The following is a 16,245-nucleotide window of genomic DNA, read 5'->3' on the forward strand; positions in this document are numbered from 1 at the left end:
TCCACTGGAATCTGACGGGGTGGGTGGCAGAGTGGCTAAGATTGGCAGGAAGGAGACTTTCCAAGAAACCTTGTTGCACGGGCTGCCTTAGTAGGCACAGCGCTGTGTTCGTGCGGTGTTTACCATCCAGACCAAAAACAGTTCACATCATTTGTCCTTAAGCATACACAGAAGCCTCTGGTCTTTCTGATCCCGACTGTTTATGTATTTAGAAGCCTGAGCTATTTGTCAAAGCTATTTTACTTCAGGCCCTCACTCAGCCCTTGTGGCTAGTCTGGTCAGAACACAGCTTGTAAAAGGTCTTGTTCCCACTGTTTAATATTTAGTGCTTATTAAGCTTCATGGTGATTCAAATATACATCTATGTTTGATTTGATATTTTACCCTTTTTTAATATACCTATCAAAGTCTTTCTTGCATTTAGCATAAGTGCATCAAATATTCTGAAAGCAAGAAGTGCTCCTGCAATCTTTTTTTGTGCTTTTTTTTTTTTTTTTTTTTTTTTTTTTTTGCAACCTGATGCAAAAATACACTGTTTGTAAATAATGTCCTGAAACAGAAATCTGATTGAGGAAATGCAGAAGATCCTATTGAATTTAGACTGAATTTGGATATAATAGTGAAGGAGAGAACTAAGGACGGTTAGCTGTCATTTTGGAGTTACGATATGAACTTTGATTGGTAGATTTCTTAAATCAATGTGATATTTAATGTTTTTAAATACAAATTAATAAAAATATCTTTATAGGAGAGAGTTAATAAAAAAAGATTAAAAAAAAAAGGAACCAAAAAGCTACATGAGATGAAATAAATGTTAGTGAAAAGAGAGGGTGAGCTTCAGCTACACTTTTCTTTCTCTTAAATGGCTCTTAAATATGTAGATTTTTGATGCTTCATTTTACCTGGGCTGTGGGAGATGCTTTTCTACAGAAGATTTTATTGCACTCCATCTGCTCTATGAGGGAGTGAAATCTATGAAGGAATGGGTTGGAATGAATCTGGGAGGCTTTTTCTTTGCTTAAAGGGTGTGCAGGTATTGCAGTTGTTCCACGGACTCCCAGACCAACAGTTGATGTGTTCATAGCATGGAGTGCAGCAAGTTGTGTGGAATGTTTCCTATTGGGTTACCACGTAGAGGCCTACTAAACATAAATGCATTCTCTCTATGCAGTTTCAAGGACAGGTTGTGCTAGCTTTAGTGGAAAGGTGTTGTGGTAAGGAAGCTGTTGATTCCTTTTCCACAGAGGCTATGCGTGGTACAGGGAGGAACTGAAAGTGTTTCATGCATTGCAACTTCTGTCATGTAAATGAAGACATCTCTGTGGCTTGAAACTTTTAACAGTTTATAGTGATATGTTTTTACTGCTGAAACTCTTGTTAGATGTGTGCATGGCCTTTTATGACATGGAACTCTTGTGACTGGCAGGTGGGTGCATCTTGGATGGGGTGCTGGATTTAAGTGTTTTATGCTGACAGTAAGAACTACAAAGGTTTGTTGGTTTTAATGGAAAATCTTGCTTCATACTTGGTGAATTGGATTAGGCCAAGAGTTTGCTCTTTTTCTGATTTTGAAACTATGCTTTTTTTTTCTTCTTCTGTACATTGTTCTCTTTTTTTTCCTAATCTGATATTCATATTCCTAACGGTGATGTTAAGTTCATTAGTATACAGAACCACAGAATGGCCAGGGTTGGAAGGGACCTCAAGGATCATGAATCTCCAACCCCCTGCCACAGGCAGGGCCACCAACCTCCCCATTTCATACCAGCCCAGGCTGCCCAGGGCCCCATCCAACCTGGCCTTGAACACCTCCAGGCACGGGGCATCCACAGCCTCTCTGGGCAGCTGTTCCAGCACCTCACCACTCTCTCTGTAAAGAACTTCCCCCTGACATCCAACCTCAATCTCCCCTCCCTTGACTTAAAACCATTTCCCCTTGTCCTGCAGTTATCTACCCTTTCAAAGAGTTGATAGAAACACTGAATTGTTTTCATACTGACTGGGTTGAAGGAGAGAGTCTTTTGCTTGTTCCATTTTTGTTTTGACATTGGCACTTTTTTTTCCTTTTTTTTTCTATTAGAACACAAAGTCAGATATTGGTATGTTTGCTTTATGCTTAAAATAGTGGGAGATCTTAATGTCATTTTAGATGACTCCTTTGTAGCCTTTGTCCTATTGTAGAAGAGGCCAGTATTTGATTTGATTTAGCAGTGTAATCTTTATCAACAAAAGTAATTAAAAAAAAAAAAAAGCAACAAACAACTCCACAAACTTCTGAATACTTTCTCTAATGTACACAACTAAAAGATGTGTTTATTAGTTTCATTTCACTTGCTTCTTAAGTGTCCGATAGCTAATAGAAAAGCATTGTTTCTTTGGAAACAACGTTGGTAGAGACAGGTGGAAAGATTTTGGTTATCTGGTGTTTGCAGTCTAAAGTATGGTGTAGGTGAAGGATGTTCACGTGTATGCCAGTACCTCCTTGACGAGAGCATTTGTAAACATACTCAAATTGTTACTAACTTTCTTGACTTTTCATGTCCATTCAGGTAAGGCACCTTACCAGTGAATGATGTTCTCACTCTGCTCATTTTTCATTGACGTATGTTACTTAAAAAATAACTGCATACTTCAGATATTCTGAATAGCATCAAGTGTGGCACAGATTTTCCTATCCATGGAGATGTGAATTGTTCAGATCAGTACAAGAACGCTGGGGTATTTGAGATGGATTATCTTCATTCCTTTATTTGAGGAGCTGCATTCTGTCTTTTCAAGAAAGATAGCTGTTTTGGGAGGTCTGTATGATAGAATTTTTACAGTATTGGAGTTGGTATGTGCTTCTGCAGGTGATGGTGGAGTTCAGTTCTCTTGCTGTATTCAGATGTCAATAGGTTGTGAACGTACAGTTTCAGTTCTGGAAGTTTACTTGCTAATTTGAGTGAATGCAGACACTCATTGCATGAGTATCTTCTGTCTAAATACAACTTCAATATAATTATATCACAACCAAGTTGTAATCTGAACTAGAAATACAAACATTTTCTTCCAAATGAGCTTGGACTTTTCTCTTTAGTGGAAATTCATGCTTTGTGCGTTCTGATTATCTCTTGTTTCAGTAATTCAAAATAGACTGGAAGCAATTGCTCTGTTTTGTTAATGGAACCTGCTCTTCTTGACTACTTCCTTGATTTTCAGAAGACATCTCTATGCACTTTTGTAAATTTTCTCCTTTTATGTAGGCCAGGGATAATGCATTTTTCTTTATTTTTGGTAATGTGCAACCTTCTGGCACCTCATTGTACTGGGTAGCTGTGTAATGTTCCTTTACAAAAAAATAAGGGCTAACAGAAATGCCCTTACATTAAAAAAAAAAAAAAAAGAAAAAGTAAGCAAAATCAAGTAAGCAAAGATCCGTGAAATCATGTGGTATTTCAGATGTTAATCATTCTGTGAATAGCCAATTTATTGATAGCTGCCAAGTTGAGTCTTTTTTGTATGATAGAAAGTAGGAATTGTTTGATGTTTTGTAATATTTGTCTTTTTCTTCTAGATAACTCTGCTGAAGCAGATTTATGGTTGCTGAACAGCTGTACAGTAAAAAATCCAGCTGAAGACCACTTCAGAAACTCAATCAAGTAAGTTGAAACATCTGTCTCTGAAGATTGAATTATCAGTGAATATACAGTTTAATTTTGTTAATTCCTATTTTCAATGGAGATGTAATTATTTTAGAACAACAACAAAAAAGACTGCTCAGTGTGAATGCTGCAGTGGGAAGTTCTCTACAATGGATTTGTGTGTTTTTTTCAGTTTTGATAACTTAGATTATCAGTACAGTTCTCTAGGAGAACTGTTAATCTATTAGATGCTTCTGTATTTCTTTTCATGGTAGTGTTATTTTCTTCAGGAGGGTTTTTTTTAAGTGATTTGCTAGGCTGTTTCTTTATAATTTAATTGCACCTAATCAGTCTCTTCTTATTAAAATGCTATATGGTACATACTTAAAACTACTGTGCTTTTTCTCAGAAGGTGAATTTACCTGTCGTTAACAGTAGGCTTCTGAAGATTGTTTTCTATTTCTCTAGCATTCCAGTGATGTTGATAAGTATGACATGGCAGCAACTTCTGTCTCTGATGTCTGTCAAAATGTAGTTGTAGTGGGGAGAAACTGGAAGTAACGACCTGTACACTTAGAGCTGTGGTTGTGCAGTATAAATAAATGCTTCAGCATGTTACTTGTAAATTTTTCCCTTTATTAAGCAAGTGCAGATATTTGTGCAATCATTTGCTTGTGTGATACGTTGCTGAAGGACTGTTTGTCAAAATCTATTTTGGTTAGAAGAACACAGTTCATGCTCAGGAATTTGGAGAGACCAGAGAAGTTCCTTGCTGTGCTGAAACACATCCTAGGGCTGTAATTTGGAATAGTTTGCCCACAGGTGGCACAGTTAAATTTTCCTCCACCCATCAAAGGGCTTCATTTCCTGAGTGCTAATACTGCACTCAATGACTATGCGACCATTTTTTTCCCCAAGCTATTGTTAAAAAACACACACACACACACACACAAAATAACAAAAAACCAAAACAACCAAACCCCTTTTCCCAGATACTTCCAGTTAGTGTGTTGGCTAACAGAGCTGATGACAAGATTTTTTCCAGTTGTGGCCATCTTTCTATTTTACTGATCATATGCCAGAATTGAATTGATGTGGTATGGTGTGTGTCCTGCAAGCAGAGGAGTTGGATAAGGGTCTAGCTAAAAATATTTCCTTGAACTTTGTTTCTCTTGCTCTGTTAATGAACCTGATGCAATCTGTTGTCTGGGTTTATTCCTATTTTGTTTCTGTATACTCCTTTCTTTTCTGACACACTAATAGTGTGATCATTCTTTGTTTCCTCTCTTCACAGAGAGTCCTTCCTTTCCTACAGCATGCTTTATTTCATACTCTCAGATGCTGGCATTTCCTGATGATGCAGATGGACAACTTTGATGTTTGTTTCGTGCCGTTCTTTCTCATGCTCACTAAATGTGGGTATGAATGATGTGTGTGTTCTAACGTGTTTGAGGAATATTGAATTTTTCTGTTCTGGCTCAGAAAATAGCAACTTGTACTTTTTTTGATTTTTACCATGAAGTGATGAGACCTTGTATCTCTAAACAACAGGGTGCTTCCCACATACACCTTAAAATTGAAACAGCAGCAAACTGCGTGTATGAAGCTTGGATGATACAAAATTAGGTCCTGTTGTGTCCTATCATAATGTTGGTTTGTAGCTTTGGTTTTTTTTTACTTGAGTAACAAATTGAACATTTGTTGTATGTGGGCTGTCAAAGCAAAGGTACTTCTATTGGAAAAATCAGTTCTCAACACAAGAAGAATCTTTCAAAAAAAGCACCTTTGTGCCTGAAAGTGTTGCATTGTGCTGTGAATGTCATCACAGCATGTGAGAAAAGTATTTTAGTTCTGGTTATACTCTCTACCTGTGCTATATTTTCTGCTATGTATTTTTTATGGGTATTTGTCTAATTAATATCAGCCCTCTGTTACCTTTGAGGATGTTATTGAGGAGATGGAGCCAGACTGTTTGGAGAGGTGTGTGTTGGAAGGACGAGGGGCAACTGGCATAAACCAAAAGGTGTTTTTGGGCTGGCTGTATGAAAGAGATTTGAGGGGGAAAAAAAAAGTCAAGCACTGAAAGACATTTTTTGCAGAGGCTGTGCTATCTTCATCCTTGCAACCAACTTCAAGGAGCCCTGAGCAACCTTGTCTTGCTCGTAATTGATCGTAATGAGGAGACATCCTGAGATCTTTTCCAGGCCCAATTATTTTAATGTTCTGTGAACTTTCATGAGTTTTCTGATGAGATATTCATGGGGTGTACCTTTCTGTATTGCTTTTTCTTCTCTGTCAATGAATTTATGATTATTTTAATTATGTACAGCCATTTGTACATCTCTTTTAGCCATCAGCTTTACCCAAAGGACAAGTTAAAATTTAATTGGGGATGTGATGTACTGACTAAAAGGAGCATCTTTACTCATCGGCTGTCAAGCATGTGTTAATTTGCTTTTTGAGGGAATTGCTGTTGTTTTCTTCATGTTTGCTCTCGCTGAAATTTTAGTTAAAAGAAAAAATCATCAATTTAGTAGATCTTGATATTGTGACTATATGTGTGTAGAATAATTGTACAGCAAGTTTTTGTCTGCTTCAAGGCGAGAAACATGCTTTCTAAGTTTTTGACTTATTATATAATATTATATAATATATATATAAAATATAGTATTATATATAACATATTATATTATATATTATATGTTATATATTATGTAATATATTATATGATTATATTATATAATATAATATACTATATTATAACACATTGAAAAATGTGTTTTGATAGTTCATTTTTTAACTATCAAATTGTTCAAAGCTCTTATAATCCATTGGGCTAGCTGGTTAAAGTAAAAGGCACCAGTACTTCTGCTTGCTATGGAATTTCTCCATATCTATTGCTGTTGTAGCTGTTAAGTAGGGAAGGAGATTAGTCTTTAATAACTACAAAAGGTTGCTTGGAGGGAAGATTTATTTTCTGCTGCTTTTCATCTTTGCAAGTGAAGATAACCCCAGAGGAAGGTTTTCTTTTGTTAACAATTACGTATTACATTTATATTACACACTTTGTGCAAATCAAACTCCTGTTTCTGTGAGCAAAAATAAAAAAAGCAACCAAACCGAGAAAAACAGATTTCCACACCAAATTGAAATAGTTACCACTTTCTTTAAACAGTCTCTATATATTTTACTAATTCTTTGCCAGCATAAATATAATTTGTGACTTGTAATTGCTTATACTTTCAGTAAAGTTTCAATTGTGAAATGCCACTGTTTCCTCTTCCAGAGATATTTCAGCACAAGTTATTTTGTTGATCTTATCATCATAAGGTGATTATCTCCACTGTGTTTGAGATGAGGGCTATGACCTTGCTTCCTTGCATTATTCAGAAACAATATGTAGCCATGAGTTGGAGCATGTGTGTGAGTACTTCACAGGATAGTTCTAAGAACTGTGGTTAAGTGGTGCTGTGTGAATAATGTTATTGAAAGGCGTGTTATGCCTGCTATCAACAGGCATAGTCAGAATGGGTTCACAAAGGGAAGACTTGTCTTGCTATTTTGATATCCTTCTACAAAAAGATCAGCTGCTCAGTAGCAGAGGATTCTACATGCATGAAACAAATCTTACGCTGAAGTGGAAATCTTCACTAGAAAGGTAATGATCTACAATCTTTAAAATATAGGAAAAGTGTACACTGGAAGAGTTTCTCAGAGTCTACATGCAGGATTAGAAGAGGCTATAGCCATGTGGCAAAGCGTGTTTCTCGGCATGGAGTAAATTCTATCAAAAGTGTATGGTTAAATTCATGGCAACTACTGTATATTTAAGTTCTTACAAGTGGATTATTGCAATTAAAAACCTAACATTTAATGAAGTCCCTTTGCAACGCTTAGAGCAGTTGAAATTGTATTAAAATTAAACAAGAAATAATCACCATGAATGGGAGACTGGAGCCATATGTTACAACATACTTTTTTTTACATACAGTAGCTACTTTTATGTGTGAACTACTTTTTTTTTTTAGCCCTTAGAATGTTGTATTGCATTATTTTTTTTTCTCAGGCTGATAGAAGACACACCTGTAGGTGAGGATTCAGTGATGTATTCCTTAGTGGAAGGCTTTTTTGCTATGCTTGAGTGCATTTTTCAGTTTTTGCACCCATCTCTGACATGAATGAAAATGTAAAAAACGTACATGCGTGCTGTTATAAAAATGTAGAGAAGAAAGCCATGTAAAATTTACTATTTTCTGGTTGTGTTGTTTTTAGAAGATAAAGGATTGTGGGCTCCACATGCTTGAATGTGTTACGTGATTGCGTTTTGCAAAGGAGATTTGCAAAAGCCTGGGCTATAACTGTGTACAAGTAAATATTTGATATTGAACAAGGTGAAAGAAAACAATGACAAAAAAAACCAACCTGTTCAGGACATGATGTGTTCAGAAATTAACATTATTTTGGAAATATTTGTTACTTTCACATGAACGCATCTGGGAATATTTGAAGTACACTGATATTGGTTGGGTAAAGAGGTTTTAGAGTTTAGGTAGTGCCGTGGCCTTAGTTTGACACTATGTGGTAAGTGTTAGATGTTTTGTTCTTTAAGCCTTGTGCCCTAAAGGGACTGGTATGTAGTTGATGGCCATTTTAAAGAAGAAAATATGTGGGAAAACAGCTCTGTGCCATGACTTCATACATCTGAATGTGAACTTTCTGACTTAAGTGTAGTTACAGCTTCCTAGCTCTGTGGCTCCTGGAGTATCCGTGTACTACAAGCACTGTTTACAGATGTTGAAAATCAGGTAAATTTATTGCTGTGTGTAAAAGATACGCTTCTATTTGAAAACATATGCTGAACTGTTAAGTTTTAGTGATACGGGTAAAGAAAGCTTGCTTCCGATTTTGAAGGTAGTTGTCTCTGTAGTTCATAGAGCAACACTTTCCAGCATTCTTTTTGTCAATGTGGACGCATCTATACTCCTTCAGTGGCATTTTAGAGCACAATATACAGGCACCTATAGCCACCTGGAAGCTCTTTGTAAGAAAATGAACAGCGCTGGAAAAAGGATCATATTCTATTTGGACTTGACTGCAGTTGTTTCTAGTTTGAATGCAAAACTTTTCGTCTTCTCTTTCCTCTCACAGTTGATAGAATTGCGTAGTTCCACAAACCTTTTCTAAGCAAAGAAGATTTTAAAGTTAGCAGAAATAGGTATTGGTTACTCTCCATGTTTCCTGTGTTGCTTTGCCATGTCTGCCATGTGCTCGCATCTGAGGCATGAAGTTCCTCTTAATCTCTTAGTGCTGGCTGCTGCCTGTTTTCCCAGGCCAGGCGTGTGATTTCAGTGGTGAAGATGGAGGCGCCATTTTGAGTTAGAATTTTCAGGCTTGTTTTGTTATCTTCCCAGAGCCTTTCACGATGTGTCTTTCTTGAGTTCGGGCAAAGCCATGGCTGTCCTGACAAAACCAGCACGTACCTAAAACATGTTAAATTAGTTTGTTGGAAGTATGCCACCTGTTTTAGCAGGATGAAAACAGTGATTGTTCTTAATCAAGGATGACCTCATTCTAAATACACTAGTACTGAATTTATAACACGCTGAACTTCTTTCCTCAATTGAACTCATGCTTCTGAGTAGCAGGTTTACCTTACTGGTCAAAATGTTTTCTGTTTATGGTCCGTAAAATAGGCCACTGAATAAAAACTTCAACAAACTTATTTGGGCTGTGGAGTGGAAATGTACCTTTACATATATGAATGTGAGGAAATTATGGAGTGGAATAGGATTAGAATATGAATCATTTGTAGCCACTGTAGCTGGAAGTGGGTAAGTGCTCCTACTTAATTTGTGCAAGCACAGAGCTTGTGGTTCAAGTAGTGTTGAGCTAATAGTAGTGCAGGAAATTGAACCAGTGTCAGACACTGCATTTTGCTTTATATTGCTTCAAAGGATAAGTGAATTGAAATTTCTCCTCTGTAAAGTATGTATGATTTATCCAAACAGATTGTGAGCATTAGTAGGCTACCTTACCCTAATTGAGATTTGTTTGGGGTCATGCAGTTGGGGTTCTTACTGCCTCTTCTGCTAGACATCTCTCCCTTCTGCTATGGGATTTCTGTTTCGTTTTTTTTTTCTTATGAGAGCGAAATGAATCAACTGTCCCATCACTAACAAGTGTGTAAAAGACTAAGACAAGACTTGAGCCAAACATGAGTGTTCCTGAGAAGTGGCATTATATCAATTGAGGCCCATGGAAATGGTGCTGGACAGAGTCAAGGTAGAGCTTGCATTGGTTTGATTTCCTTACATGTAGAAGTATGGTTATGAGAGTTTAAGATGACTTTTTCTTTCTTGGAGTGGTGTTTTTTTAGAGAGCATTATTTTCTTTTTTTGTGCATGTATCTAGTAGCTCAGGTTATTTCCAACAAGCTGCTGAAGGAAGAGCAAATTCATCGTTTACATTTTAAAAAGGATTTTTCATTCCAGGAAGGCTGACTTTTTTTTTTTTTTTTTTTAATTATTCTACAGTGGGGTAAGTTTAAAATGCAACTTGCCGCACCAAGTGACCGTTGTAGTTTTATATGTTTCATTTTCAAAGTCCTGGTAAGAACTGGAGAGAGCACAGAGTTGAGAAATGTCATTAAGAAATGGAAAAACGTGGATATTTATCTAATATGTGTTAAAAAGATGTATGGTTACATATACACACATAAGCATGATAAATATTAGAGTGTTTAGAGGGTGTAGGTTATGATTTGTTATGAGAGCTTTACATTATCAGTGTTTAACATATTATATTACAGATTTTTTATTTTTTTTTTATACCATTTTAAGCCAGATGAATTCAGTAAAAAAAGGTGAATATATTGAATACTGGAAACAGGCGGTTGATAGCTTTGAATGTTTATCTAATTAAATGCGTATTGATTGTTGTCCTTGGGGCTTGAGAGAGAACACAAAAGCATGCAGAAACTTGCAGGAGCAGGATTAATGCAAAAGTCTGCCTGATCCATGCTTGTCCTTGCTGACAAGTGTGGTGTTCTTTTGTTTTCATTTCAGAAGACCATCTACCTATTGAGTGTCACAGAATTGTTAGACATTGAGGATTGTTGGGGCTTTTTGTTTTGTCTTTGTTCAACAAAACTCTTGTTTTTCATGAGAACAAGTTGAAATGTTGCCAATGAAATGCAGAAGTTTGCTTTTGTCATGGAATAATTCAGCTGCTGAATTGACCATTGGTAGAAACCCCAAAAACTGGGTGAAACTGTTGTACAGTAATGTGCCACTTGAGGTGTGACCAGCAGTAAGGGCCATGTTCCTTTCTATTCCTATCAGCTTTCTTAGCTATGCCCTTTGAATAGAACAGAAAGTACAAAATTGTGTGTGGCTCAGTATTTGGTATTTTACAGGCTGCTCATCTCGAAACAAATTTCTTTAGGAGCATAACAAAACTATTCCTGTAGTACTTTATCAGCTTTAAATCTTTAAAGTGGTAGAGAGTGGTGTTTTCTGTACAGAAAGCGACCAGTATTGCCTCAGTCAGAAATACAGCACTTCATTGGCAGGTGCCAGCAACCTTGTGAGAAATGTAAGATGTTTGAATGATGTTTGATAATGACTTCATTGATGATCACAGCAGTACGGTGAGTTAGCTACATTGTTTTGTCAGAGAATTTGTAGTGGAACTAACCAAAGTTGCAAAATACTTGGGATTTTTTTTTTTTGCTCAAACCAAAACTGCGGCAGAAATAACTCCATAAACTTGCATATTGCATTGCTGTGGAAGTGATGGCTAAAACTATATATATATAACTAAAATGTATATAAATTTTCATGATTGTATGTAGGTATATTCAAGAATGTTTTAAAGAGGAAATAAGTTACTGTTTTCAGTGTTCGATTTTTTTTCTTTCACATGCAAATACTGCTGTCTGTATTTACTTGCAGTTGGTAGGAAACCTTCTCACACGTCTACTATCTGTATTGAATCCATCTAAATTCAGCATGAAGGTCGAAAGTTTATTATCAAGGATAATTTCATTTCCTCGACTCACATTAGTACAGAAAGTTTAGGTGCTGTCATGATGAGAGCTCTGTAAATGAAGAGTGTAAGCTGAGAGTGGTGGTTTCTTTGTTGCAGAATTCTGCCATGAGGGTGGCTAAAGGTTTGTTTGTCTTATTGCTTATTGCTTGGACTCCACAGGAGGCCCCAATCCCATCGAATGATCCTTTTCAGTTTGCACTCCTGCCTAAATTAGTAAGCATGTGGGACAGCAGCCTTTGCTGCATATGGACAACAAGTGCTGAAGCTTTTATTTTAGCGCAGCACAGAATGCAACTCATGCAAAGCTGAAATGAAACAATTCACTACTACTGTTAAAATTGTGGAGTACAGATATGGTATCTCAGTCCCATGCTTGTAGTCTAGCAATTCTGTCAAGCTGTGCTTAGTTTGTATAAATATGGAGAAAGTTGCAACCAGAAACTGGAAGGTTTTGGAGTTGTTGGGAAACTCATTTCCAAATGATGTTTGCCAGTCTTCCTTTGTCCACTAAAAGCGAAAAGAATGAGGTGTGTAAACTTACTAACAGCAAATTTGGGTTAAGGACTGGGTCATCTCTGTGATGGCAGATGGATCTACTCTCCTGTGTTTGGCTGCTTCTGATGGGGAATCCATTGGAGACTGAGACATCCCCACCTCAGGCCTATGGGGCTCTCAGAGGGAATCCTCCTGTGCCCACAGTGCAGCAGCCCAAAGCAAGACGAGTCTTGTCTCACCCCCTCTTCTGGGGCTCTGTGCAGTAGAGATGACGGCTCTTCACAAGCACTGGGGTCAGGAGTGAGTGCTCACACCATGCTTGCTGATAACAGAAGGATTACTTATTGCTGGCAGAACATGCAATATCTCCAGGTTGCAATCTTCAAAGTGGTGAAGGATGCGAGGTCTGTGCTTTCAGTAGGGAGCTGGCCAGGCTCTCCTGAACCTCTGTTTCTGCACTTTGATGGCTGGTGCAGAGATGCTGGGTAGTGCTGGGTCATCTCTGTGGTGGCAGGTGGATCCACTCTCACCTGCTTGGCTTCATCTTCTGAAGGATCCACTTCCATTGGTTCTTCACTGTCCACTGCTGCATGGAGAATCAATAGCCCCATGCTGTTTTCTTGCCAGTGGACACTGCTACAAATTATGCTGCAGTCTGGATGACTCACCTCCATTGGTTCCTCAGTATCCACTGTTGAATGAGGGATCAGTAACCTCCTGCTGTATGACCTGTCCAGGGGGCACCACTGTGTGTCGTACTGTAGTGTCTTGATTCACCTTCTCACCCTTGTTGGATGACAGGTTTGTTTGAACCCTGATGTGTTTTCTGGCCTATGGGCACCTGTGCCTCCCACCGTTCCCTGGACGATAGGCATTCCTTTGCCCCACGCTTATCTCTGGCTCATGGACTGGGCTTCAGGGTGTTCTCTGCATGATGGAAACCGCTTGATCCCTCACCATTATCTAGATGATAGGTATGCCTGGATTTGATGTAATTTTCTTGGTGGTTGATTTGCCTGTGCCCCATGCCTGTGCCTTGTCCTGTTCTCTGGAACTGGGGCATGCCTATGTCACACATCATTCTCTTGATGGTGGAAATTCCTGTGTCCCATCCCCCTCTCAGAATGGAAGACATGTCTTAGCCCCAGGATGTTTTCTGGCTGATGCCTCATGCCTCTCTGCTCTGATCCTCATGCTGGTTGCCATCAGGCACATGATTGCTAGACGTTTCCCTCATGTAACTGTGGCCTTTGCTGTGCCTGTTCCACTTGGTGTCCATGAGAAGTGCTGTTCCCTGATCTGCCTGGAAGCTCCTCTCTCTTGCCCCACACCCAGGTGGGCAGCTGCCTGCCTTGGTGCTCTGCCTCCTCTCCGGTCCATGCAGTGTGGCACTAGAAGACCTAAGCTTGATGAATTATAAAAAGAAAAAAAGTTTTCTAGTTGTAAACTGTGTTAAAGATATCAGTGAAAGGAACTGGGGGGGTTTTTTGAAACTTCCCACGTTCATAGCTGATTGTGCTGAAACAAGAAGAGCTTGGGCTTGATGATTGGTCTCCTCAGGTCCCTTCTAACCTATCCTACCCTATGATGCTATGAAGGTGTGTTTGAGATAACACTGGATACTCTATATCTGTTGCTTGTGGAAACATCACTGTAACCTAAGTTAGTAGAGAAGCATTGTCTGCCTCTTTTACCTATGTAGCTGCATTTTCACAGAAAAACCCACCTGTCTTTATTCTTTTCTGTTATTGGGCACTATAGGAGGCCACAGTTTTGTCATTTGGTCAGCTGAATCACCTGTCGAGCTTTGCTTTGCAGTCAAATAGTTGATTTTATACAGTATAATGCTCTGTAAAATAATACGTACATAATCTCATGCTCATCCTACATCCCTGCCTACAAACTATCAGCTCTTTCTCTTTCCTTTGACTGATGTTTTGCTTTTCCTTTCATACCACCACAGATGATCTGGCTTTAATTTCACCTCACCCACTGGGAGTTTGACTATATTTTTATGCATGATACATGTGCATATAACAAAACATGTTAGAAAACTGGCTAAGTATGTGCTTGTCTTCAAACTTTGTTTTTTCATTGTTTCTGAAGAATTGTTTCAGTCTGAGTTTGAAATGATATCAGTCCAACCTATTGCTAATCTGGAGCTTCGTAATCTTGTTAATTGTGGGATTCTGCATTTATTGATGTTCTAAAATTTGTGTGTTGATCAGTGCATGACTGAGGTAAACATGGAGTACTTTGGGCTGTTCTTCCAGGAATCTGAAGTTGCCTTTGTATGTGACTGTATAATTTTTTAATATTTTTCTTATATTTTACATAACATCAATTGAAGCACAGCTTGGCTGTGCTTCTTTGAGGAAAAACCCAATATTCTGGAACATTATTGGGATGGGAAGAAATTCCTATTGTTTAGCATCATTGAGTCAAAGATAGCAGCTCACTAACGGTGTGCATGCTGATCTGTAAGAATCTGCAGGACTGAAGGTCTTAGTGCTCTTCTTTGGTTAAAAAAAAACAGGGCAAGATAGAAAAGAATGAGGAAGAAAACCACAAATTTTCAGTCTCATCCACTGTTGCGAAGATGTTAACATGTCTCATTGTTCTTTAGAACGTGGAAATTGAAATGTCGTCTGAATTCTTTATTTTTTATTTATTTTTATTCATTTTTTAATTTTAAAACTTATTTTTTGCTCTAACTTATGTACTTACAAGGAAAGTATTTATTTGCTTCCTTCTTTAAATATATTGTTTTCTTGTGTTTGTCATAATGCGAATTTAATACAGTATTAAAATACCTCTTGAGTAACTTGTTTCTTAATTCAACAGTTTATAGATTTACAGTAATTGGAGTTTGCTCTTCATCTTGTGGTTTCCATTTCTGTGTGACAAAAGATACCACTTAAGCATGGCTGTTGCAAAACTTTTTAGTTAAGCTGTTGTGAAATGCTCCTCCACAGTTTACAGTTATTGGAGAAAGAACGTTTAATTGGAATATGCCAGGTATTGCATACTTGCTGTTGCCATGCTTATTTGATGCTGCTTAAGATGCAGTGTGTGTCTTCAGAGAATTTCTTGTGACTGTTAGTCAGAAACCATAGCATGGCATTGTCATATTTGAAGAAAATTGTCAGTGTGTTTTTGTCCAGCACATGGGCTGTAACTAATGACTTCTAAAATCCCGTGTTGTGCTGCTTGCACGAGGTTTCCAGCTGGAGTCCATTGCTTGCTGCAGTATTTTCATGTGAGGAAACTGAAACAGATAGAATTGTCACATTGTTTCTCTGTCTATTTTGCTGTACTGGTGACGTCCCAGTAGTGCAGCTGATACCAGCTTCAACATCTACCAAAGTTTCTGCATTGCTTTGTGACTTCAGGAACAAGTGGCTCTATTTTATCTTCTCAAAATGTCTTGAGTAGCTCTAGCAGTGAATGGTGCAACTTTCTCCTTTCTTTCCGTTATCCTCCCTGATAGGGACAAGCTGTTGAAGTAACGCAGCTTTTGTGATCTTATTTAACTGTTTTAGTCGTGAGGATTTGGGATATCTGGTCCATATATTTGAAATAGAATGAGGAGATCATAACATTAGTGTGTGTGGGTTTTGTTTACTCTCAGTGCTGATTTGTAATGCTTCTCTCATTAGGAGAGAAGCTCCTATTAGGACAGTAGTTCTGCTTGGTTTCTAATTTCGGTATGTTTACAACAGGCAAACGTTCTCAGAAAATTTGGGTTTTCTGCTTTGCCCAGCTTGAACGATTGAGAACTTTCTTTGTATGTGTTAATAATAAGGTTACCTTTGCCTCAGTATTCAGGTCTGTAGTTGTATGATAGGATGCTTTGTTACTGAGACACTGCAAAATTGATGGTTGTAGTTTTTTGTTTTTAAGGAATCTTGTCTCTTGCAGTCGTGTAGGGAGACTGCATTGACCCTACTGGTACTGTTAGTGAAGACCATCCCCACCATGTGTATTCAACTCTGCTAGGATTCAGTTTCCATTTATTTCCAATAAGAGGCACTCTAGCTTTTTTGTTTCCTTCTCAAGACTGTGCCCATTCACTTGACAC

General features: G+C 38.0%; 1 protein-coding gene across 2 annotated transcripts in view; it reads left to right on the forward strand.

Moving 5' to 3' along the window:
• Positions 1-16,245, forward strand: part of CDKAL1 (CDK5 regulatory subunit associated protein 1 like 1) — a 362,027-nt gene that overhangs the window by 56,357 nt on the left and 289,425 nt on the right. For both annotated transcript variants that reach the window (XM_042837305.1, XM_042837314.1), the window contains one exon: positions 3,554-3,638. In XM_042837305.1, the coding sequence (XP_042693239.1) occupies positions 3,554-3,638 (85 nt within the window). The remainder of the gene's footprint in view (positions 1-3,553; positions 3,639-16,245) is intronic.

This window comes from Centrocercus urophasianus, unplaced genomic scaffold (assembly GCF_019232065.1).
Source record: "Centrocercus urophasianus isolate 14NV4802_14NV808 unplaced genomic scaffold, USGS_Curo_1.0 seq_11, whole genome shotgun sequence".
In the NCBI taxonomy this organism is placed as follows: Eukaryota; Metazoa; Chordata; class Aves; order Galliformes; family Phasianidae; genus Centrocercus; species Centrocercus urophasianus.